The sequence below is a fragment of the Telmatherina bonti genome, assembly GCF_933228915.1.
Source record: "Telmatherina bonti genome assembly, chromosome: 5".
NCBI lineage: Eukaryota > Metazoa > Chordata > Actinopteri > Atheriniformes > Telmatherinidae > Telmatherina > Telmatherina bonti.
In genome coordinates, this window is record NC_136623.1 from 41,647,301 (window position 1) to 41,673,407 (window position 26,107).

The 26,107-nt window shown below is 45.5% G+C and overlaps 1 protein-coding gene across 2 annotated transcripts in view; it reads left to right on the forward strand.

The window, feature by feature from the left end:
* Nucleotides 1-26,107, forward strand: part of tgfb2 (transforming growth factor, beta 2) — a 236,474-nt gene that overhangs the window by 207,948 nt on the left and 2,419 nt on the right. Inside the window, exons 2-5 of one of the 2 annotated variants that reach the window (XM_079240861.1) lie at nt 11,993-12,156; nt 21,536-21,668; nt 21,745-21,855; nt 23,276-23,450. In XM_079240861.1, the coding sequence (XP_079096987.1) occupies nt 11,993-12,156; nt 21,536-21,668; nt 21,745-21,855; nt 23,276-23,450 (583 nt within the window). The remainder of the gene's footprint in view (nt 1-11,992; nt 12,157-21,535; nt 21,669-21,744; nt 21,856-23,275; nt 23,451-26,107) is intronic. The other variant, XM_079240862.1, reaches the window with a different exon arrangement.

Here is a 26,107-nt window from a genome sequence, read left to right on the forward strand (position 1 = left end):
CTCATGTTTTCCTTTCCTTTGCTCTGCCTTCCTCATCCAAGCTTCTCCTTATCTCCTCCACCTGCACTGATCAGTAGTTTGTAAAATACATGTAAACATGTTAGATGTGCTCTGAACTCGTCCTCTACATCTAACAGTTCTTTCTAAAGTTCTTAAAATTTGCTAAACTCTGCAATAATACATATTTGTCTGTCATTTAATCTCTAACCTCCTCTTCAATAAATTGTTAGAGGAAGATAATGTTCTCTCTTTTCTTTCCTGGTCCATCCAGGCACGTTCTGTCACATCTAACAGAGTTTGCTTGAACCAGGCTTTACTGTCATCTTTTGGAGAAATGCCCGTGGTCTGATTTTCAATCTTTAATATATTCATGTTCTTAGACATTGACTTGAGAAAATTTGCTGAATCATTAGTTAGTGTGGACAGCAATGTGTGTTTATAATTTTGATGCTAGGTACATCAGATATGTTGATCCTACAACCACTTTACCATTTGCAGATCTTTCACGGGACTTGCCATCATATAAGCAAACTTACACACAAACTGATTTCTGTGTGAATGGCCACTATGGCCCCGTGATGTCACCCAAGCCAGCCAATCACACACTTTTAATTCACCCAGGAAAAGAGTCACAAAAAATAAAAAAAGAAATCGCCTACAATATTTCCACACAACTCTCCAGAGAATAGCTGGTCAGACCTCTATTTTTAATTCCTCTTACGGAGAGTGAACCAGCCCGCACATTAATTTATTTTTCTGTTCAAACTTTTCCATCTGATACATGTTCATAAAACTTCCTTCTGGAAACCCACATTCTTCACAGCAGAACATCAAAACTTTACTTACGTCTTCACCATATTTCTGCTTTTAAAAATAACCTTGATAGAACCTGGTTTAAGTTGCTCCTCCTTTCCCCCTATAGTCCTCATTGCCACCTGGTCTTATATTACTCCTATGTCAGAACAGTCAGTAATGGTCAGTCATATATTTCTACTCACAGGACTTAGTTTAGTAACCTGATCTTGTAGAGTCTGTCTCTATTTTTTGTTTTATTTTTGCTTTATTTTTATTTATTGTCAAAGTCAGTCCTGGGGAAAAGGAGCGCAACCACCATTATTATGAAAACAGTCGACAATTTTTATAAACAAACTGTTTCAGTTCGATTAGCAATGAGAATTACTCAGTCGACAATATTATATCAAAAATACTTTCAATCAGATCATAACTTGGAAAAATATACGTCTCACCAGATAAATCCACAGGTGGGTTGAGATCCCATCGTGCTCGACCGAAACCGGTGACTGTGGCCCTCGTCACTCTTCAGGCCTATTCGAGGTTTGAAGATGAATCTGTTTGGATTCAGGCGGCCTGCCCCTCAGTCCAGTCCCAGCAGAAACACATGGGATCCCACTTCTGACACCAAATTGTTTTGGAATTCATCCGATGAGAAGTAAATCTATAAATCAACTGTTTTCTGTTCAATTTATTGACGATGTACAGATGTTATGGGCGAGAGGTCTGGAGAGCTCTGCCCCTGCTCAGACTGCTACAGTGCTCTTTAAGCAGACACAAACAACCTTTGCCTGGCAGCACTAGTCAAAACAACTGCCAGCCTGAAGATAACAACAGTCAAAGCTGAAACAGGCCTTGAACAGAACATTCAGTTTTATGCATGGATCTACTAAAGCAAGCTTTCTGGACTACTCTAAACTATGTAGAATATATATTTTGTACTACATAAAAGAAGCTTAATGAAGGAGTAACATTAAAACTACACTATGTGCATAATTTCCACCACAGGCAACCAAAATGTTAACTTGTCACTCTCCTCTGGCGTATTTCCAAGTTCATTTAAGCTCGCCATTGTGGAACCAAGACTCAAGAAAGCTAACTTGGACAAATCAGATCTTAAGAACTTCAGGCCGATTTCCAAACTGCCCTTCCTGCTAAAATGTTGGAAAAGGTGGCAGCACAGCAACCGACTCCATGTTTAGAGTCACACAACATGTATGACACCTTTCAGTCAGGGTTTTGTAAATATCACTCGACAGAAACAGCATTACTGAAAATGTCTAGTGACATCATGATGTCTGCTGATTCAGGGAGGTGTACAGTATGGGTTCTGCTGGATCTGTCTTCGGCCTTTGACACCGTCGACCACCACATCTTCATTGAAAGACTGCAGAACCTGAGTGAGATGTCTGGCACAGTTATACAGTGGTTTATCTCATTCCTAATGGGTAGAAGCTTTCTTGTTTCTGCCAACCACCTACTCTCTAAGCCCGGTAGATTGTTGTGTGGGGCTCAGGGCTCTGTGTTGGGGCCACTCCTGTTCTTCTTTTTTTTTTGTCTTGTCCAGCATTTAAGCAAGCAGACTGATGTTCTGGATGCTGTGTTTTGCTGAGCAAATTTATTTTGCCAAGGGGAGCTTTTATAGATATAATGATACCCTTGTATTTCTGGATTCTTATTTTATTTTTCTATTTGTTTTGGATAATTGTTAATATTACAGAGTTTATGCTGCTGGACCGGAAAGGATAGAAAAGGGACAGAGAGAGAACAGAAAAGAAAACAGAGAAAACAAGAGGACGAGATCAAAGCATATATGTATATGCACATACATACCCACCTACATACATATGTATGTAGGTGGGTATGTACTGTTCATTTAAAGCTTCTGAAACCCATAAATTGAGCTCCTTAACTGTCTTTCAAAAGTAAAGCAGTGGTTAAGCGATAACAGTCTCCAACTTAACTCTGATAAGACCGAAGCACTCATTATTGCTCCACAGTGAAATCGCCAACATAGAGCAACATCTAGGCAACCTGAGCTCTTCAGCCAAGTCTATGCTGAGAAACCTGGGGGTAATATACGATGAATCGGTGTCATTAGACCATCATTCGAGACAGTTGGTTAAAAAAAAGCTCTTTTAACTGTGTATTATTGCAAAGCTGAGACCAATGATGTCTAAGAAAGCGCTCGAAATGATTCATGCATTTGTGTCCTCATGATTAGACTATTGTAACAGCTTATTTACATGGCTAAACACGAAAGCCCTGGCATGTCTTCAGTCAGTGCAAAACTCAGCAATGGGGCTTCTGACTGGAACCAGCAGGAGAACCCATATCACACCCATGTTGGAGTCATTGAGGACTTAGTTAAGCCCTACAGTCCAGCTTGAAGTCTGAGGTCGACCGGGCAACACCTGTTGATGGTCCCACGAACCCCTTTAAAACTCTGGATTTGTGCTCTCTGGATTTAGGAGATGCTTTTAAAAACATATTTGTTCAGGCATTTTAGCTCCAAAAAGACTCGGTGACTTCTGTGTATTTATACTTTTTTTTGTTTTTCCCACACGTTGCAGGTTTTCTATGTTTTTATTGTTATGAAGCTCTTTGTGACTTTGTGTCTATGTGTCTGTGAAAAGCGCTATATAAAATTTATCTTATCTCTAATCGGTGATAAAGGGCAGCCTTGGTGGAGTCCAACCCTCACTGGAAACGAATCCGACTTACTACCGGCAAAGCGGACCAAGCTCTAACACCTGTCGTACAGGGACCGGACAGCTCGTTCAAGGGGGTCCTATACTTCCAGAGTACCCCCCACAGAAGCCCCCGGGGGACACGGTCGAATGCCTTCTCCAGGTCCACAAAGCACATGTAGACTGGTTGGGCAAACTCCCATGTCCCCTCCAGGACCCCAAAGAGGGTATAGAGCTGGTCCACTGTTCCGCGACCAGGACGAAAACCACACTGCTCCTCCTCAATCCGGGATTCGACTATCCGGCGGACCCTCCTCTCCAGGACCCCTGAATAGACCTTACCAGGGAGGCTGAGGAGTGTGATTCCCCTGTAATTGGAACACACCCTCCAGTCCCCCTTCTTAAAAAGGGGGACCAATACCCAGGGCCACCTTTACCTACTATTGGGCCCCTGGGCTGGGAAGTTCCGTAGGCCCTGCCCCATCTTCTAAATGTACTAAGTCTCATTACTTAAAATAATATCTAGGTTTACACTGAGGTGTCCTTTATTTAGTTGTATTGACATATTAATAACATGGCCGTAATGAACAATATTGAATTAAATAATGAATGGAAAACAGCAGCTACAAATCAAACGTGAAGCTTCCTAAACAGAAATAACATTACTTTTCAGACACTGCAGCCACAACGTGTGAAAACCTGCAGGGGCAATCACTAAACACTGCATTTTCCTTTTTGGATGGTCTCTTTTGTACAGAAAGCTGTGATTATGTCCTTAAGATCCAGATTATGAGTGCTCCGATGCAGACATTTTTATTTTTGACAAGCCATCAGTCCCATTTCTGCCCAGTAAGTCCATACTGGACCAGTCTACGTCTTCCAGAGTCCCATTCAAATGAAAATGAACATATGATTTAAAAAGTATCATAAACTACATGTTTTAAGTGTCAACATGGCAAAATAGAGCTGCCTTTATGTAACACTATTCACAGATTCTCCCCGCTCCAGCTTTTTTTTTTATATAAAAAAAAAGTTATCCAGCTGATCCGACAGCTGATGTTTCTACCTGATTAAAAACGCAGTGGGCTTATGCTGCAGTGGAACTCTTATGCCCAGATCTACTAAAGGTTTGCACATACTAAAACATGTGCAAAGTAATTCTACACGCAACAAAAACATTACAAGCTGATTTATGAACATCACTGAGGCTTGTCTTTGAATGGTGCACAAAAACAGGGTGACTGTTGTGACGTCCAACATAATGTTTAATAGGGGGCTGTCATGGTGTGAAGATGTTGGACCCACATGCAAGATTAAGCAATCTGGAGAATGTGAAAATAGTTTATTGGAGAACTGAGGGGATGGTTCCGGAAAGACCCGAAGGCGGGGTTCTCTGCAAAGATAGATTTATGAGTAATGGAATGATGGAATAAATCTCTGGGAAGTGAAGGTGTCCTACTTGTTTCGGAGTTGCTGTGAATTTGGGTGGTGTCAGGAGGTCCGAGAGGATGGATGTTGGCAGTGGGTGCCAGTGAGGGTCCTTTCGGTGGAGGGCGGATAGGCAGCGCCAAGCTGATCGGATCCGGAGGATAGCCAGTGGAGAGAAAGCCTGGTTATTGGTAAGGAGTGGTTGCTGGAGATGATTGGTCGCTGGGAGGAAAATCACAGGTAGCTCGGGAGAGTACACAAAGGTGTGTCTCTGGGAAAAAAACAAGAATTCTTAAAGTTTCTCAAAGGTTAGAGGATACAGGAATTCGCTGGAGGGCTTAGGTTTTACCACAGAGGCTCAACGCTCAAGCGATGAAGGACTGGCAATCAGCTGCAGATATAGTGCTAGTAGATGATCCCTAATTCACCACAGGTGTGCAGGTCTGCACACCTGTGGTGAAAACACCCTCCAGAAAATGGTTCCTCTGGCTCCCTCTGGTGGAACCTGAAAAATGCTTCAAAGAACCCACACCGCTGACAGAGGCAGGTGTTCACGGTCTGTTCTGTGTGTTGGGAGAGAAAATGTAAATATATTCATTTAACACCCACAATGTGATTTATTAAACCTGGGAGCAACATTGCTGATCGGAACTGCGTCCATGTCTATCACGCTTCAGAAGGACCTGCAGACAGTCTGTGTGTGTTATTGTGCACATGGTTGCAGTTATTGTCACAAGATGGAGACACTGAAACAAAGCAAGGAGACGCAGAGAACGAGTTTATCACCCTCATGTAAATATATTTGTCATGAGCGAGGAAATAATTATCAGAACATCTGGCTCATCCAGTATTTTGGAGCTGGATTTCTTATTTTTCTTCTATTCATCTTCTGTTTTATTCCATTTTTTTTCTTCATCCCCTGTTCACACTTAACCGTCATCATTAACTTTTTCATAAATTTGCTCCCCTACAGCCTTTATTTGTCTATCAGATTTCTTTGCTAGGTTACGTTTTCTTTCAAGCTCACCATGCTGCAAACCATGTCACGCGCAGACACATTTCCACCTGCCGCCCATTTTCACAATCGCTAAATCACCCACAAACTGTGGTTCAGATTCATGGAAAATTGTAGATTGCACACTCAGACTGGGAACAAAACAGATCCAGCTTTGGCTGTGTGACAATATGCACCATTACGCATCCATGTCAAAGAGCCACGCTTCACTTTTGCCATGGTGGCAACGGGTGCATTTGGACCAATCAGCACTCTCAGATGTGTATAAGATGCTGATTGACAGCAGAACTTACCAGTTACATAACAGTTAGACTTTTTAGGTAATTTTGTCTCAAAAATAATTGGCCCCTAAACTCCATAGGCCCCTGGACTTCAGCCCAGGTAAGCCCATGCTTTAACTTGCCACCACCCCAGTCTGCCAATCCAGCGGTACTGCCCCCGATGTCCACGCGATGCTGCAGAGGCGTGTCAGCCAGGACAGCCCCACAGCATCCAGAGCCTTAAGGAACTCCGGGCGGATCTCATCCACCCCCGGGGCCTTGCCGCCAAGGAGCTTTTTGACCACCTCAGCGACTTCAGCCCCAGAGATAGGAGAGTCCACCCCTGAGTCCACCAGCTCTGCTCCCTCATGGGAAGACGTGTTGGTAGGATTGAGGAGGTCTTCGAAGTATTCCCTCCACCGACCCACAACGTCCCGAGTTGAGGTCAGCAGCTCCCCATCTCCACTGTACACAGTGTCGATGGAGCACTGCTTTCCCCTCCTGAGCCGCCGGATGGTGGACCAGAATCACCTCGAAGCTGTCCGGAAGTCTTTCTCCATGGCCTCGCCAAACTCCTCCCATGCCCGAGTTTTTGCCTTGACGACAGCCGAAGCCGCATGCCGCTTAGCCTGTCGGTACCCATCAGCTGCCTCCAGAGTCCCACGGGTAAGAGTGAATGTGGGAAGCGTGAATGGTGGAACTGGGGATGTGCATGATGGAGGAGGTGGGGTATGCATAGATTGAGTACATGGGGGGTGTAAATGAATGTGTTGTGGTTGTCGGGGGCTCGCTGCCTCCCAGCAAAGGCTGGAAGGTGAAGATGGAAGGGGTGGGCTGGGGAGGATAAGGGTGAGTGTGGGGTCGGGGAAAGAGGATTGGAGTGGGGGATGGCTCAGAGAGGGTATGGTAGAGGTGTGCTTGGGGAGGTTTGGGAGTGGCAGGGCGATAAATGAGATTGTGGGCTGAGGGGGGCCCGCTGGGGGGCATTGCGATCTCTGGGGCGACTGGCCGGGGCACCGGGGCGAGCGTTGGCCTGCGGCAGTGCAGCCCTGCTTTCCCTGGTGCTGGGCTGGGCCTTCCCTGGGGGGCTTGGTGGCTCTTGGGCCCACCTTGTCCTGGGCTCTGTCCCCGACTCATGTATGGGGTCCGGGGCCTGGCCGGGGCCTGGCCGGGCTGGCGGTCTGCTGGCCTGGGTCCCCTGGCGCCTGTGCCCTTTGGCGGGAGACAGGGCTCTGGCGGTGGCTTTCCTCTGCCTCTTCCGGCCTGGGCGGGCATGCGGTCGCCCTAGCGGGGGGCGGCCTTGGCTCCATTTCCTGTGGTGGCTTCTGGTTTCTGCGGCTTGGGGCCCTCCTGATCTGTCCCTGACTCTAGGAGGGGGTGGGGTTGCATTTGCATGATCACCTAACACAACTCATCCCTAATATTTAGTAAACACACTCCCATGCACATGAAACACATACACACACCCACACCTCTACACACACATACCTAGTTACACAACTACTCCCCTACACACACACATACACGGTAACACACACCCACGTCCCTGTACATACACCGGCTGCTGCTCTGTCTGTAGATACTGATAGTTTTTACTCAGGATGTCTACTGTGTTGTCTTTGAAACTTTAGATACTAGATTCTCTAACAATGTAAAAGATTTCCGTTGAGAAGATGTGACAGTTGCTGTGGCTTGTTTTCTACTTTTTTGTTCAGTTTTTTTTCTTTTCTCTCTTCTTTTCTTCCTCTCCATTGTTAGTCTCTTTTATTCTATCTTTTTCCTTCATTCTTTTCCTCTATTTTCTTTTTTTCTTGAGCAGTTAGCTAAAATAACAGACTTATGAAATGAATAATAAAATAAAGAATAAAGCCTAACCCTTTAAACTCAGAGCCATTTATTGCTATTTTTGTCCGCCTGACCTCTCTGTCTATTAATGCATGTATAATCTCAACCCTGTCACCCAGTCAAGTATTAAACACCCTTTTTTCAAGACAACCTGGGCAATCATAATATGTATTCTAAAATGATGCCACATGGATGCATAAATAGTTATCAGTATAAAAAAAGAAGAATCAAAACAGCAATTGAATGTCACAGAATTTAATTTAAAAACGACCCAGATCAACAATGTAGAAGCTTTCTCATTTCTAAATATGTTTCTCTCAGGCCTTGGCTATCAAAGATCCAAACATTCTAACATAAACACAACCAAAACTACATTTTTTTCCCCAATTTATTTTTCCTCTCACTTCTTCGGTCACTTGTTTCTGTCTGGAACAAAACAGAGGACTACATCACATACCCCAAACTTCCAGGGGATGGACAGTTGGACCTGCCTGGTTTTTGTATTACTTTTTGAAAAAGAATGTCATTACTCACTGTCATTGCCCACGTGAGCATTGAAGTCCCCCAGCAGAACAATGGAGTCACCAGAAGGAGCACCCTCCAGCACTCCCTCCAAGGACTCCAGAAAGGGTGGGTACTCTGAACTGCTGTTCGGTGCATAAGCACAGACAACAGTCAGGACCCGTCCCCCCACCCGGAGGCGGAGGGAAACTACCCTTTCATCCACCGGGGTAAACCCCAACGTGCAGGCACCAAGCTGGGGGCTGATGAGAATGCCCACACCTGCTCGGCGCCTCTCACCATGAGCAACTCCAGAGTGGAAGAAGGTCCAGTCCCTCTCGAGGGTTCTGGTTCCAGAGCCCAAGCCATGCGTTGAGGTGAGTCCAACTATATCTAGTCGGAACCGCTCAACCTCGCGCACAAGCTCAGGCTCCTTCCCCACCAGAGAGGTGACGTTCCACGTCCCTAGAGCCAGCTTCTGCAGCCGGGGATCGGACCACCAGGGTCCCCGCCCCTTGCTGCCGCCCAGCTCACACTGCACCCGACCCCCACAGCTCCTCCCGCAGATGGTGAGACCACAGGAGGTGGGGACCATGTAACCCTGTGGGGCTGAGCCTGGCCACCAGACGCTCGCTCTTGTACCTCACCTCCAGGCCTGGCTCCAGAGGGAGGTCCCGGTAACTAATGTCCAGGCAAGGGAACATTTCTACCAATGGTCGTAGTCATCGTAGAGGTCTTTGAGCTGCACTTTGTCTGGTCCCTCCTGTAGATTTTACTCATTGTGATTGTTTAACTGGTTTGTGTTTGAAAACTATTCACGGAACATTGTATGGACATAACTAGAAATATAAATTGGATATCTCATCTATCTAAATAAATTAAAATATTGTAGGGCAACATAATGTTTTAATTTCTTTTATAATGTTTTGCCTTTATGGTTTATAATATAAATGGAAGATTAAATGGGCAACGAGGTGATGTCCTGTATAAAATCACGTTACTAAAACACCAGTCAGTTCATTTTTGTAGGCCAATTAACTTGTTAAAATATTTTAAGAATGTAATATCTTTTTAAAATGCATTTTATGAAACCTGGGAATTACAGTAGTGTTTTCCTTGTTACCCAGTCTGTGTGCTGCACAACTTGCCGGTTATACTTCCGCCTCTGCGACTACATCACACTCGCTGGCCTCGCTGCACTTAAAGACACAGGTTCCAATTGACAAATTCTTTTGCGTTAAAACAAAAAAAAAAAAAAGTTTATTTTTAAATGCCGGTATGGTACCTTTTTCAAATCTCTAGTATTGCTGTACTATATTGGTACCTGTATACCATGCAACCCTACCACCTAGAAGAAAAAAAATCCAAACATGAGCTGGGTCCCGAACGTGTACTTTGACAAAGGACAATGAAATGGGGCACATGTGTAACACCCCAAGACAAGCAAAAAAGTCAATGAAACACCTGTTGCTGTGGCAACGGGCTGTCCACCTTCTTTGAGTTTAAGTCCATTTTGACCTCCTTTTGTCACTTTACATGCATTGTATTTAAACAGACTAGTCTGGGGGGATTAATGCAATTGATTCCAAATTTGGCAGGAAGCTTCATGACAAGTTGGGGGCCAAACGATACTGAAATTCTAGTTTGTCCTGAAACAGGACAAACTAGGAATGCACCGATGTAAGGATTGGTATTAGTTCCAAACCAAGCATGTGTACTTGTACTTGGTATTAAAAGTGTACCAACACCACACTAGCGCAAATGTGTTTGATGACATGCTTTGGATATGTTGTAAAAGAAATAAATGCCTTGAACATTAAAATGTGACATTTTTTGTTCCACTGAAACAGTGATCCTCACTGTTCAACCCTAATCCTAACCCTGAAATAGTGTTCCCATGCTATGTACCCTGCTACGTTGCCAAATCCGTAACTTTCAGCTTTTTAGCAAGGAATGGTTATCCTAAATATTACACGGAGTAATGGTATTCTTATGCAACAGTATAAGGTGAAAATACAATAATGCCTCCAGAATGTGGCCGTTTCTTTTTCATTATATATACGGAGCTACCGATGGAGCAGCTCTTTGGTGGAGTTCGCTGCAGCTGAAATCAGCCAGAACTAGCAACTCTAACAGGGTCAGTTAGGGCCGTTAGGACAGCAGAGTTTCTGCAAGCAGCCTGCAGCTCTTGTTTGTGGAGAGAACTGCAGCGTTGAGGATCATTATGACTTGTTTAGATGCATTTTCAGAAAGCCAGCGGCTGCTTCATGAGCCGCAAGGCAAGAGTCAGAGAGCCGCATGCGATGAGGAACACTGGACTAAAAGCTGGATCTCTGTTCCAAAACCACACATTTATACTTGTATTTTGGTAAAATGTGCCAAATCAAAATAAAACTTGTTAAAATTGTTAGATCTGTAATGAAATTAAATGAAAATGAAAAAATACTTTATTAATCCCCAAAGGGAAATTCAATAATCTAATTATTCAGTAATGTTATTATATGTGTTTTGGTGAGGTAACTTCAGAAAGGATGGGTCATTTATTACAACCTAATGAAATCTTACACAGTTATAACAGCAGTAATAACCACAATCACAATAATGTTCACATAAACAGATTTGGTATCAGCAAAAACAGTATCGGCAGGTATTCAAATTTCAGATATTGGTATCGGATTGGAACTCCCAAAAAGTGGATCGGTGCATCCCTAGGACAAACCATGTAACTGTGACAACTCAGAAAATGGGACCCAAAAGAAACAGAAAACTTCAGGATCTGGTTCAAGATTTTATTTACAATAGCTGAGTCTAGTTGAAGAATCTTCCTGTGAGGTCTTTCCAAACCGGGTGCGACTGAAGAAGACAAGGGAGCTTAGCTGAGTGGCACATAGACTGAGACTCCTGGGAGAATTAATGTCCAAGAGGAACAAACATAATCTCCTCACCAGAGACAAAGTCGGGTTGTCCAGAATCCAAAATCCAAATCCAAGAAACGATCCAATGTTCAATATACAAGGAAGACTCACAAGGAGAAGGGAATAGGAAAACGCTGGGGCAGGCAGGAACTCGGGACTGAAAAGAAAAGTAAGGAATCCAGGGAGAGCAGGCGCTTGATAATAGAGGCTGGAGACGAACAGAGAAACTGACAATCAGGCGATCAGCAGTCCTAAGCTTGCTGCTTCAGTCGTGAGAGGCACAGTTGGAACGCATCAGCAAATCAGCCCTGAAGGATGCCTTCAGGTACTGTTGGGAAAAAACCATGACACGTTACTATGGCAACCAAAATCGCATTCATACAGCAATATTTGTTACATCCTTAACACATTACACCATGCCGAATTAAGCTAAATAGGTATATGAGGCGGGTGGCAGGTGCCATGAGTTTCGAACTTGATGGATGCCGCTTGCGGCTTAAACTATAGTTCTGTTTCTCACTTGTGTGTTCTCTCCTTGTTTTGTAGATGTAATTTCCCCGACACACTTCAACCCATACTTCAGACGGCTTACCTTTGACGTGTCCTCTTTAGAGAAGAATGCCTCTAACCTGGTGAAGGCTGAGCTCAGGATCTTCCGCTTTCAGAACCCCGAGGCCCAGGTGTCTGAACAGCGCATCGAGCTCTATCAGGTGAAACACAGTTTCTCGTGTTGTTACATCCAAAGCAATTTGAAAACCCCTCTTTGGCCGTGCTATCATGAAGTTTATTTTTTTCACTCCTCTCGGAAATGACAAACCCAAAATAACTAAAGTATGTTTAGTTATTTTGTTACATTTACATTTAGATTCTAGATTGCGCCGTCTGTTGGCAGCAGATTGTAGTAGCTCTGACTTGCTATCTTGATTTCTTTGAAAGTACAGTCTTCTCACATAGATATTACCTCAAATTAGATATTTTTTTTATAAGGATACCATGCCAGTTTGGAGGGTGTGCTGCAAGGAAGATTTTTTTTGCATATTTTTGCTCTTTCAAGGCTTGTTATGATGAGTCTCCATGGCAATGAAAGACTTGTTTACAATTGGGATCAACTGATTAACCTCTCCCAAATCAGGATTATCAGCGAAACAACACATCAAATCCCGATGGAGTTGAAAAGAAAGAGAAGAGGATGCAGAGCGGGAGTGAGACAGAGGAGAAAGCGATGGAGATTTAAACCATTTCTCCCGACCGTCGTCATGGGTAATGTGAGATCGCTAGCTAACAAAACGGACGAGCTGGAGATGCTAACAAGATCTCAGAAAGAATACAGAGAGTGCAGTGTTATGTGCTTCACCGAGACATGGCTGCATGAACACATCCTTGACTGTAATGTGTCTGTACCGGGCTTTAAAACGGTCCGTGCAGACCGCAGTAGACAACACAGCGGAAAGCTAAAGGGTGGTGGAATTGCAGTGCTGGTTAACCAGCGTTGGTGTCATCCTGGACATGTTACTGTCAAGGAGAAGATATGCACAAGGGACATGGAACTGTTAGCTGTGAGCTTCCGTCCATATTATTTACCCAGAGAGTTTACCTGTGTTATTCTGGTAGCGATTTATATAATACCTGGTACCGCACCAGACACAGCCTGTGACGTCATCAGCTCCGTCGTTGCTCGGCTACAAACACAGCATCCTAACTCATTCATGGTGATCTCCGGAGACTTCAACAACGTCTCCCTTTCTGCAACTCTACCAACATTCCAGCAGTTTGTCAGCTGCTCCACCAGAGAAAATAAGATGTTGGACTTATTTTATGCAAATATGAATAATGGATCCAGTTGTTCTGCCCTGCCTCCTTTAGGAAGATCTGACCATAATCTGGTTCTTCTCACCTCCACCTACAAGCCCATCGTTCAGCAGCAACCAGTCATCACAAAGACTATCAAAATCTGGTCTGCTGAAGCTGAAGATGCTCTTAGAGGAGGCTTTGAGGCTACAGACTGGAACGTCCTCTGTGAACCTCATGGAGACGACATCAACGCCATGACTTAGTGTGTGACAGATTACATAAACTTCTGTGTGGACAGCATCGTCCCAACAAGAACAGTGAGGTGCTTCCCCAATAACAAACCCTGGATCACCAGTGACCTGAAAAAGCTGCTGAACATCAAAAAGAAAGCCTTCAGGGATGGAGACAGGGAGTTATTGAGGGCAACACAAAAACAACTTAAAACACAAACTAAGAAGTGCAAGGAGGACTACAGGAAGAAGTTAGAAAGTCAGCTCCAGCAGAATAACCTGAGGGATGTGTGGTCTGGAATGAAGAAGATCACCGGCTTCAAGTTAAAGGGGGACCAGCCTGATGGAGGTCTGGACAGAGCTAATGAGCTGAACATATTCTTCAACAGGTTCAGTTCACCCCCTACCTCCAGCCCAACAGACCACACACCCTCCATAAGCCCACTGCTTTCCTGTCACGCCTCCAATCTGTCACCCTGCAGCTCAGTCATGGACCAGAACACAGCTTCATCTCCCTCCACATCAGGACATCCTGAGACCTCCACCTTGTTTGTCTCCTGCAATCAGGTTATGAAGCAACTTGAGAAACTGAACCAGAACAAGGCTGCAGGTCCAGATGGTGTCAGTCCCAGAGTTCTCAAGACCTGCTCAGAACAACTATGTCCGATTCTCCAGCACCTTTTCAACACCAGTCTGAGACTAAATACAGTCCCAGTGCTGTGGAAAACCTCCTGCCTTGTTCCAGTGCCTAAAAAAACACAACCAGCTGAACCAAGTGACTACAGACCAGTTGCCCTGACATCTCACATCATGAAAGTCCTGGAGAGACTCTTACTGGCTCACCTCAACAAGCAAGTAAACACCTTTCAGGACCCATTCCAGTTTGCATATCGTAATGGACTTGGGGTTGAAGATGCCATCATATACCTGCTCCAGAGAGCACACTCTCATCTGGACCATTCAGGCAGCACTCTGAGGGTCATGTTCTTTCATTTCTCAAGTGCTTTTAATACCATTCAGCCTGCTTTGTTATGTGAGAAGCTCCATAAATTCCAGGTGGATACCTCCACAACCACCTGGATCTATGACTACCTTACAAACTGACCCCAGTTTGTGAGACTGAAAGGTTGTGTGTCTGAGATGGAGGTCAGCAGCACTGGTGCACCACAAGGAACTGTACTCTGGCCATTCCTCTTCACTCTGTACACCTCAGACTTCCAGTACAACTCTGAGTCCTGTCATCTGCAGAAATACTCTGATGACTCTGCAGTTGTGGGGTGTATCAGGGATGGACAAGAAGCAGAGTACAGAGAACTGGTCAGTCACTTTGTTAAATGGTGCGGTGACAATCATCTCATATTAAATAGCAGCAAAACAAAAGAGATGATTGTTGACTTCAGGAGGAAGAAGAATAAACAAAGCACTGTTTCCATCCTGGGAGAGGAGGTGGAGGTGGTGGAGGAATACAAGTATCTTGGATGAATGAATGTAGAATGTAGCATAACTTTTGGTAACATGAACTGATAAATATATAACAGAATTCCTTTGTGTTGAATCTGTTGGTGTTTGGTGGATCTTGCAAATGAAACAATTGTTAATGGGAAGTGTCCCCTTACAGAATTCACAAAGTTCTAATTGCATAAGATACTTCAACACAACTGTGACAGTGAAACCTGAACATCACACAATGCATCGTTATATTTAGTACTGGCTGTCAGTTTTAAAAAATGTTTAATGTGACGTATTCCAACATTTTTGGCCTGAAATTCGAAGACAACAACATTGAGGAATCAAACTGACTCTGGGTTCCTGCTTTTAACAGAGGTCACAAACCAGCTGTGCTTTGGGCCCCCAGATGGCTCGCAGCATTCCTGACCTGAACTTTGACTTATTAAAGTTCATGGTTGAAAAGAGCTTTTCACACAGATAGGTTCTCCCAAAGAGGTACATGATCTGCTTGAACATCCTGGTAAGTTTAGGGATGAAAGGCAGGGAGGTGGTGGGGGGGGTAGCATTAGGGCTTCTTCCACATTGAAGGGGTCAGCAAAACTTTGAAAAGTGGATGTGTGTGCCTGGAAGTCTGCAAACCTGTGATTAAATTCTTCCTGTAGCTTTGCAGTGGTATTGGCATACTTCTCACCACGAAAGGTGTCCTGTATCCATGAGGGCCTTGCATGTTGGGAAATGGCAGAGATTTGGTGAAGAAAGCTGGGCTCTCCAGAACATGTTTGTGGTGAATTCTCTGACACTATCATTTGCAGCACTGACAAGCTGGCCCTGACCTCGGAACTTCTTGTTCAGGATGTTCAGCTCCTTTGTGATGTCAACGTGAAAAGCTAAGCCCATGAGGCATATCCCATCCTTCTCAACAAAGTTTTTCACTTCTTTTCTCAACTAAAAAACCCTCTTCAAGATGTTCCCTGCTAAGCTAACATGCCTCAGTGACGTAGAGCACATCCTCATATTCTATTTGCTTCAAAAAGTCAGTTGTTATTCCAGCTATAACCTTCGTTGTTAGGTGGCATTCAGACTGGCATCACACAGCATGCAGAATACTTTCTGACTGGTGGTCTGGCCAATGCAATGTCAGCACCTCCTCCATCACTTCAAGATCATCGCCAACACCATGGACCTTTATTGTGAGCTGCACTGTATCAGTGAAGCCTGTGTTCTTATCAAGAGTAACTGAGTATGAATGGAAATGTTTAACTTTCTCACGCATTTGACTGTAAATGTGACCTGACAGGTCAGAAATACGCTCTACCACAGTGTTGGCTCAAATGCTAATGTTTCTAAACTGGCTCTTCTTTTCTGGACAGACTACACTTGGCTGATAAACTCCCTGTCTTTGTAACTTTATCTATACATACAAGACAAATACAGATGGCCCTGTGCTCAACAAAAAAGCATTCTGTGTCCCACTTCTTCTGAAATTGTCCATCTTTCTCTTCACAGTAGGATTTGAACACATGCAGCCGTATGTGGCAACAACTCACGTGGATGTATGTGAGGAAAAACACGTTGGCCTCACTGTTTTGATTTCCAGAGGGGTCCACAGAATATCGGCTTACAGGCCTCAATTGGCCCTCGACCAAAAGTCTGAGACCCCTGCAGTACAACATGTAAATAGGAGCTCCTCCTAAAAAAACAAAAAACCCACATCACTTTCACCAAAAGCCGGAAAACAGTGGCTCAAAAAATGTAGGAACAAGTAAAGTAATCCTAGGAATGAGTAAAGTAATTCTACAATTAGTAAGACAAGATCTAGATGACCTGAGGTGACATCTGGATGTGGTCCAGTTTCCTGGTCTTAGTGAGGACTGGAGCAGCAGCGTTCTGAATGAGTTGCAGGAGTCTAAAAGGCGAATTATTAATAGTCTAAAAGACCATGTTACAGCAATCAAGTGGACTGAAGATGAAAGCCTGGACTGCTTTTCCAGGTCCTGCAGTGGCGTCAGATCTTTTGCCCTTCACATACTCTTACTGTGATAGTCAGCAGACTCTGTAATTCACTTGATGGATTTTCAAAATTCTGATCTGACTTAGGTCCGAGTGATTAATCTGATTTTAATCTCAGTACAATCTGAGTTTCCAACGATGATAAAACTAAAAGGGTGTGATTATTTTTCTCTCTGCAGTTTCCTCTCCTGCTGTCTTCAGCTGCTAATCGAGCGTCTCTGGCATTGCAGCGCGGTGCTGTAAACTCCTCCCACAGCCGCTTTGCTTTCATTCAGACACTGTTTTAAAATGTTTACTGTGTGGGACCATGGCATAAGTTGATTAAACAACTCACGACTGTGAATTACACGGTTATAGTGCATGACATGGAGTCAAGAACACCATGATGCACAGCATTATTTAATCCTTATATTTATCTATCCAGTTTACATCAGTATTTGCACTTTGTCAAAGCTTTATGTTATTTGTGTGTTTTCTAAAATTTATGGAATCCTAAAGACATTGTTTGAAAGCCATGGTTTGATGTTAACTATATTCATTCCTTCATTCATTCCTATTCTTTCCTCTTCAAGGTCTCCTTTCCTCTTCAAGGTCTCCTTTCCTCTTCAAGGTTTCCTTTCCTCTTTAAGGTCTCCTTTCCTCTTCAAGGTCTCCTTTCCTCTTCAAGGTTTCCTTTCCTCTTTAAGGTCTCCTTTCCTCTTTAAGGTCTCCTTTCCTCTTCAAGGTCTCCTTTCCTCTTCAAGGTCTCCTTTCCTCTTCAAGGTCTCCTTTCCTCTTTAAGGTCTCCTTTCCTCTTCAAGGTTTCCTTTCCTCTTTAAGGTCTCCTTTCCTCTTTAAGGTCTCCTTTCCTCTTCAAGGTCTCCTTTCCTCTTCAAGGTCTCCTTTCCTCTTCAAGGTTTCCTTTCCTCTTTAAGGTCTCCTTTCCTCTTTAAGGTCTCCTTTCCTCTTCAAGGTCTCCTTTCCTCTTCAAGGTCTCCTTTCCTCTTCAAGGTCTCCTTTCCTCTTCAAGGTCTCCTTTCCTCTTCAAGGTCTCCTTTCCTCTTCAAGGTCTCCTTTCCTCTTCAAGGTCTCCTTTCCTCTTCAAGGTCTCCTTTCCTCTTCAAGGTCTCCTTTCCTCTTCAAGGTCTCCTTTCCTCTTCAAGGTCTCCTTTCCTCTTTCTCCTTTCCTCTTCAAGGTCTCCTTTCCTCTTCAAGGTCTCCTTTCCTCTTCAAGGTCTCCTTTCCTCTTCAAGGTCTCCTTTCCTCTTTCTCCTTTCCTCTTCAAGGTCTCCTTTCCTCTTCAAGGTCTCCTTTCCTCTTCAAGGTCTCCTTTCCTCTTCAAGGTCTCCTTTCCTCTTCAAGGTCTCCTTTCCTCTTCAAGGTCTCCTTTCCTCTTCAAGGTCTCCTTTCCTCTTTAAGGTCTCCTTTCCTCTTTAAGGTCTCCTTTCCTCTTTAAGGTCTCCTTTCCTCTTCAAGGTCTCCTTTCCTCTTCAAGGTCTATCTTTTACTTCAATATAGACTCAACATCCTGATCTTATTTTTCATATTTACATGTTGATATATAAATAAATGACGTCTATATATGCCATGCCATGTTAACACACAACGTCACACTCCCACCAGCAGACAGAAAGCGCATGTTAGAAATTGCTGCATTAACGACCTGTAAAACAGACAAGCTTATACAGTTTCAGATTTGCTATTTTTTAATAACCAGAGCAACTGGACGAGTAGAATCTGCAGGAGGATTTTCCTTTGTCCGGTGTAATAATTCCATCAGGAAACACACACAGGTGAACAATCTGTCTACTCCTTATTGTAATTTCTGAGGCGTATTTCTGGTTTAAATGAACTACTTTCATGTTTTCCATCTCTTAACACTTGTAAACCAGCTTTGTTGCTAGCTAGCTAGGTACCTGCAAATTTTTATAGCTGTGTCCCCATTAAACTTTCCTCTCTCCTGAAACATCATGCATATCTGTAGGATGGATGGGGAGTTAGCTGTGTCTACTGTGAGGTCGAGAAGCTAAACTGCAAAAAAAAAAAAAAAAAAAGACAGACGGTTACAGCACTGCTGTAACAGTTTACACTCAATGTTTGCAATATACCAATTATATATAGCTTATATAAAACTTCTTAAGATATATTAAGTATATTCAATGCATCACCCTGCCCAAGTTGGTGGATTTTAGGCCCAAGTCCATCACTTGACCCAGATTTGAGGCCAGACAAGACAAAACAAGACAATGAACTGACAAATGTGAACTAAAAACCAAGTGCTATATATACTGTAAGCTTTCCTTCTGCCTATTTTGTTTTTGTTTTACTTCATTGTTTTTTCTTGGAAATGGACAAACTGATTGTGACTGATACAAAAAAGGTTTGTGCGCGAGGTTGAGCGGTTCCGGCTAGATATAGTTGGACTCACCTCGACGCATGGCTTGGGCTCTGGAACCAGAACCCTCGAGAGGGGCTGGACCTTCTTCCACTTTGGAGTTGCTCATGGTGAGAGGCGCCGAGCAGGTGTGGGCATTCTCATCAGCCCCCAGCTTGGTGCCTGCACGTTGGGGTTTACCCCGGTGGATGAAAGGGTAGTTTCCCTCCGCCTCCGGGTGGGGGGACGGGTCCTGACTGTTGTCTGTGCTTATGCACCGAACAGCAGTTCAGAGTACCCACCCTTTCTGGAGTCCTTGGAGGGAGTGCTGGAGGGTGCTCCTTCTGGGGACTCCATTGTTCTGCTGGGGGACTTCAATGCTCACGTGGGCAATGACAGTGAGACCTGGAGGGGAGTGATTGGGAGGCATGGTCCCCCCCCTCTGAACCCAAATGGTGTTTTGTATTGGACTTCTGTGCTCGTCATGGATTGTCCGTAACGAACACCATGTTCCAACATAAGAGTGTCCACATGTACACCTGGCATCAGGATGTACAGGTGAAGTGAGAGTAAGTGAGAAGAAAACCCATTGTGCATGAGGGAGGAATACTGCAAAATAAACCAACAAAAGACAATAACTAAAACCACAATACAGCAGCCCATATCATGACACATTCAATCATTCATTTATGAATAAAAATCAGCATAAATATTATCCATTTCCATCCATTTTCTGCCGCTTATCCGGGGTCGGGTCGCGGGGGCAGCAGCCTAAGCAGGGAAGCCCAGACTTTCCTCTCCCCAGCCACATTTACCAACTCTGCGGGGGGATCCCGAGGCGTTCCCAGGCCAGCCGAGAGATATAATCCCTCCAGCGTGTCCTGGGTCTTCCCCGGGGTCTCCTCCCAGAGGGACGTGCCTGGAACACCTCACCCGGGAGGTCCAGGAGGCATCCTGACCAGATGCCCGAGCCACCTCAACTGGTTCCTCTCGATGCGGAGGAGCAGCGGCTCTACTCTGTTCTCCTCCCGGATGACCGAGCGAGGAGCTATCTCTAAGGGAGAGCCCGGCCACCCTGCGGAGGAAACTCATTTCAGCTGCCTGTATACGAGATCTCGTTCTTTCGGTCACGACCCACAGCTCATGACCATAGGTGAGGGTAGGAACGTAGATCGACTGGTGAATCAAGAGCTTCGCCTTCTGGCTCAGCTCCTTCTTCACCACGACAGACCGGCGCAGAGCCTGCATTACTGCAGACGCCGCACCGATCCGTCTGTCCATCTCGCGCTCCATCCTTCCCTCACTCCTCCACTTGAAGCAGTACCTCCCTCCTGACCCAGAATTGGTTGAGCAAACTCATGTCCCCCTGTAGGACCTTGAAGAGGGTATAAAGCTGGTCCACTGGTCTGCACCCAGAATTAAAACTACACTGCTCCTTCTTAAGTCAGAGTAGGATTATCTGAGAGACCCTCCTCTCCAGGACCCCTGAATAGACCCCTGTAGTTGTAACACTCCCTCTGGTCCCCCTTCTTAAAAAGGGGGACCACCACCCCAGTCTGCCAGTCCAGAGGCACTGTCCCCGATGTCCATGCGATGCTGCAGAGGTGTAGGCGGGGCACTGCTTCCCCCCACTGAGCCGCCGGATGGTGGACCAGATTCTTTTCAAAGATGTGCGGAAGTCTTTCTCCATGGCCTCTACGAACTCCTCCCATGCCCAAGCTTTTGCCTCGGCGACAGCCGAAGCCGCATGCCGCTTAGCCTGTCGGTACCCATCAGGTGCCTCCAGAGTCCCACAGGCCAAGAAGGCCCGATAGGACTCCTTCTTCAGCTTGACGGCATCCCTCACTGCTGGTGTCCACCAACGAGTCCTGGGATTACCACCACGACAGGCACCAACGACCTTACAGCCACAGCTCCGGCCGGCCGCCTCAGCAATAGGGGCACTGAACACAGCCCATTCAGACTCAATGTCCCCCGCCTCACTCGGGACATGTTCGAAGCTCTGCTGAAGGTGGGAGTTGAAGCTCGCTCTGATGGGGGGACTCAGCCAGACGTTCCCAGCAGACCCTCACAACACGTTTGGGCCTGCCAGATCTGACCGGCTTCCTCCCCCACCATCTAAGCCAACTCACCAACAACTTCAACACTAATAACTCAAATAATAATAGTATTATATAAAAATAATGACAGTAGTAATAATTTTATTGTAATTTACTGCTGAAGGCACTGAAATTTAGGTCTGAAATTTATCTGCAGATTTTAGGACAGAAAGACCTGACATCACCAACGCAGCGATACATCGATAGCAAGGTGGTCCGAACCCAAACGGAGGGGGAGTGGTTGTCTTTTGATGTGACAGAAGCAGTGAGTGAGTGGCTGAACCACAGAGGTGAGAGCATCTTTCTCCCATCACTGATAACATACACCTCGTTATTACAGACTTAATTTATTTAATTTGTCTTCAGATAGGAACAGTGGCTTCAAGATCAGTCTGCATTGTCCATGCTGCACTTTTGTACCATCCAATAACTACATTCTTCCTAACAAGAGTGAGGAACTGGAGGCTCGGTTTGCAGGTCATTGGATTCTTACTAGCATTACAAGCAGTTCATGAATATTCCAACACTGTTTGTTAACATGAAGCAACACAAGATGTTTCTGTCTGAATGTTTGTCTTTACATGTCTGTTAGTGAGACCAAAGCAGATAAAGTAGTAATTAACAGGTGTGCCGTGGATCATATGTGGCCCAGATGCAGTGATGTTAACAAGTTTCCAATATACTGAGTCTTCGGGTCCACAGGTTACGATTTGAGTGGGTCCTTGGAAAATTTAGTGAGTCCCCAATTTGAAAATGAGTGTTAAACTAAATACAGAATTAGATTGCTTACTGTTCCGTGGAGTCCAATGTTTACTGTTAAGTGGAGTCTAATGTCTAAATATTGAAATATTTAACTAAGATATGTAAGTAATAAACTTTATACATCAGGTCAAAGCAACTTGTTTTGCCTTAAATCTTGTTACCCTTAGTTAAAAAGTTCCAGTTAATCTCACACCTGCCGAAATCTTTTCCGGCCAGGGAGTCATTTAATTTTTTATTATTAATTTAAATTTTTCTTCGACATTCTAGTAACCGCTTTGATCTAACGCCTGCCGAATCTCTAACACCTAAATTTCTACTTTTTCTTCTTTCTAATTTGGCCAGAGAGCTCAGCAGTTACTGGTTAAAATAACTTCAACAAAAACAACTTCCTTAAGTCAGTTTTTCTTCTTTTTTTCAAACACATGACATTCATTTATCTCCGTGTGAAGCGTCAATGCTTTACTCAACTTAAGATGGCATAGTGATTTCTTATATATTACGTTTAAACTTCCTGTCCTCCTCTAGGATCCGTTAAGGACAGGAAGACAACAGTCAAGATTGTTTAAATTTATTACTATGTCAAAGATTTTCAAATGAAAATTTAGCACCTTCCCAATAAGTCAATTTAAATTTGCACAGCAATTTTCCACCACCAGTGCCCTCTCCAGTCAGCAGTGCCAAATTCCATTTGGGTTCTACATATAAAACTTCAGCATTATGAACCCAAATCTTTAGCGGTGCCTCCCTGTCACGGTGACCGCAGAGGTTCAGTAGAGGTTCAGTAGATGCCAGAAGCCTCATTGTATGAGGCTTTTTTATTTCCCAGACAAACTGACAGAGTTTCGGTGTGCACACAAGAAAGGCTGCTCATAGCAGTATCACACGACATATATGGTGTTTTTCCCCTGCAGCCTCTGCAGCAATACTTCCTTTCATGGGAAATCATGTCACATCTAACACAGGCTGCTAATTATACACTGTCCAAAGTTAGACATTCGTTGCCTTTTGTTGTTGATACAGTCGCCTCATTACTGCAACAGATATCACTGTTTACCGCACACGAGTTAGTTATGACCTCGAACAACTCTTTAACTCCCACAGTACTTAAAACCAGATGTCTCTGTAATTTTTCCAGGTATTGATGACAGCTTGGTCAGTGGAGGTGATCTGAAGGTGTTCAAGAAGCAACAGAACAGTGCTTACGCCCCTCACCTTCTCGTCATGCTGCTACCTTCATACAGATTAGAATCCCCGTCCCTCCACAAGAACCATCGATCCAAGAGAGCCCTGGATTCTGCCTATTGCTCCAGGTATGGAAGTTCTTACAAGACGCAACATCATAATCTTTATTATTTTTATGACAGCCCCATTTCCAAAAGAGACATTATGCTGTGTGAAATGTAAATAAAAGTAGAAACTCGTCAAGAAATTTTTTTATTCCCAGTAAAAGATATACGATATATCTGATCATGAAGCAGCAACATTTTACCATTTGATGGAAATGATGAGCTTGTTCCACGTTGAGCATCATTAGCAACTGTTAGCATGTGTAAAAAGTAGTCCCAGGTGATGTTCTCCTCAATGTGTGTCCTGAAGATCCTAGCAGCTATGTTTTCGGGGGATTTATGCCCCGAGTAGGGTCACCCATGGCAAACAGGTGTGTAGGGGAGGGACAAGACTAAGTGCGGCTCAAAGAACCCTACGATGACTACGATACTTTCTGTCTCTCTCAGTCTGTCTGCCCGGACCCGGGTCACCGGGGCCCCCTCTGTGGCCAGGCCTGGAGATGGGGCACAAGAGCGAGCGTCTGGTGGCAGGGTCTTTGCTCGTGGGGCCCATTTGGGCTCAGCCTGAAAGGGTTGAATGGGCCCTACCTCCTGTGGACTCACCATCTGTAGGGGTCGGGTGCAATGTGAGCTGGGCGGCGAGTGGCGGGGACCCGAGGATAGGACTATCCTCGGCTGCAGAAACTGGTTCTCGGGACGTGGAATGTCACCAATGGGGACTCCCTTGTTCTGCTGGGGGGCTGCTCATGTGGGCAATGACAGTGAGACCTGGAGGGGAGTGATTGGATTGGTCCCCCTCCTCTGAACCCAAATGGTGTTTTGTTATTGGACTTCTGTGCTCGTCATGGATTGTCCATAACGAACACCAAGCCGGTCAGATCTGGCAGGCCCAAATGTGTTTTGAGGGTCTGCTGGGAACGCCTTGCTGAGCTTCAACTCCCACCTTCAGCAGAGCTTCAACCATGGCCCGAGTTAGGCGGGGGACATTGAGTCTGAATGGGCTGTGTTCAGTGCCCCTATTGGTTAGGTGGCCGGCCGGAGCTGTGGCTGTAAGGTTGTTGGTGCCTGTCGTGGCGGTAATCCCAGGACTCGTTGGTGGACACCAGCAGTGAAGGGATGCTGTCAAGCTGAAGAAGGAGTTCTATCGGGCCTTCTTGGCCTGTGGGACTCTGGAGGCAGCTGATGGGTACCGACAGGCTAAGCAGCTTCGGCTGTCACCAAGGCAAAAACTCGGGCATGGGAGGAGTTCGGAGAGGCCATGGAGAAAGACTTCCGGATGGCTTCGAGGAGATTCTGGTCCACCATCCGGCGGCTCAAGAGGGGGAAGCAGTGCTCCATCAATACTGTGTACAGTGGAGGTGGGGAGCTGCTGACCTCAACTCGGGACGTTGTGGGTCGGTGGAAGGAATACTTCGAAGATCTCCTCAATCCTACCAACACGTCTTCCGATGAGGAAGCAGAGCTGGCGGACTCAGGGGTGGACTCTCCTATCTCTGGGGCTGAAGTCGCTGAGGTGGTCAAAAAGCTCCTTGGCGGCAAGGCCCCGGGGGTGGATGAGATCCGCCCAGACTTTCTTAAGGCTCTGGATGCTGTGGGGCTGTCCTGGCTGACACGTCTCTGCAGCATCGCGTGGACATCGGGGACAGTGCCACTGGACTGGCAGACTGGTCCCCCTTTTTAAGTAGGTGGACCGGAGGGTGTGTTCCAATTACAGGGGAATCACACTCCTCAGCCTCCCTGGTAAGGTCTATTCAGGGGTCCTGGAGAGGAGGGTCCGCCGGATAGTCGAATCTCGGATTGAGGAGGAGCAGTGTGGTTTTCGTCCTGGTCGCAGAACAGTGGACCAGCTCTATACCCTCTTTGGGGTCCTGGAGGGGGCATGGGAGTTTGCCCAACCAGCTCCTCACCCTATCTCTAAGGGAGAGCCCAGCCACCCTGCGGAGGAAACTCATTTCAGCCGCCTGTATACGAGATCTCCTTCTTTCGGTCACGACCCACAGCTCATGACCATAGGTGAGGGTAGGAACGTAGATCGACTAGTAAATCGAGAGCTTTGCCTTCTGGCTCAGCTCCTTCTTCACCACGACAGACCGGCGCAGAGTCCACATTACTGCAGACGCTGCACCGATCCGTCTGTCCATCTCACGCTCCATCCTTCCCTCACTTGTGAACAAGACCCTGAGATATTTAAACTCCTCCACTTGAGGCAGGACCTGACTCCCGACCCGGAGAGGGCAATCCACCCTATTCCGGCTGAGGACCATGGTCTCAGATTTGGAGGTGCTGATTCTCATCCCAGCCGCTTCACACTCGGCCGAGAATCGCTCAAGCGAGAGCTGGAGATCACGACCAGATGAAGCCAAAAGGACCACGTCATCTGCAAAAAGCAGGGAGCCAATCCTGAGGCCACCGAGCCGGATCCCCTCAACACCTCGGCTGCACCTAGAAATTCTGTCCATATAAGTTATGAACAGTGTTTTGTGGACCTGGAGAAGGCGTTTGACCGTGTCCCCCGGGGGCTTCTGTGTGGGGTACTCTGGAAGTATAGGACCTCCTTGTACGGGCTGTCCGGTCCCTGTACGACAGGTGTCAGAGCTTGGTCCGCTTTGCCGGTAGTAAGTCGGATTAGTTTCCAGTGAGGGTTGGACTCCGCCAAGGCTGCCCTTTATCACCGATTCTGT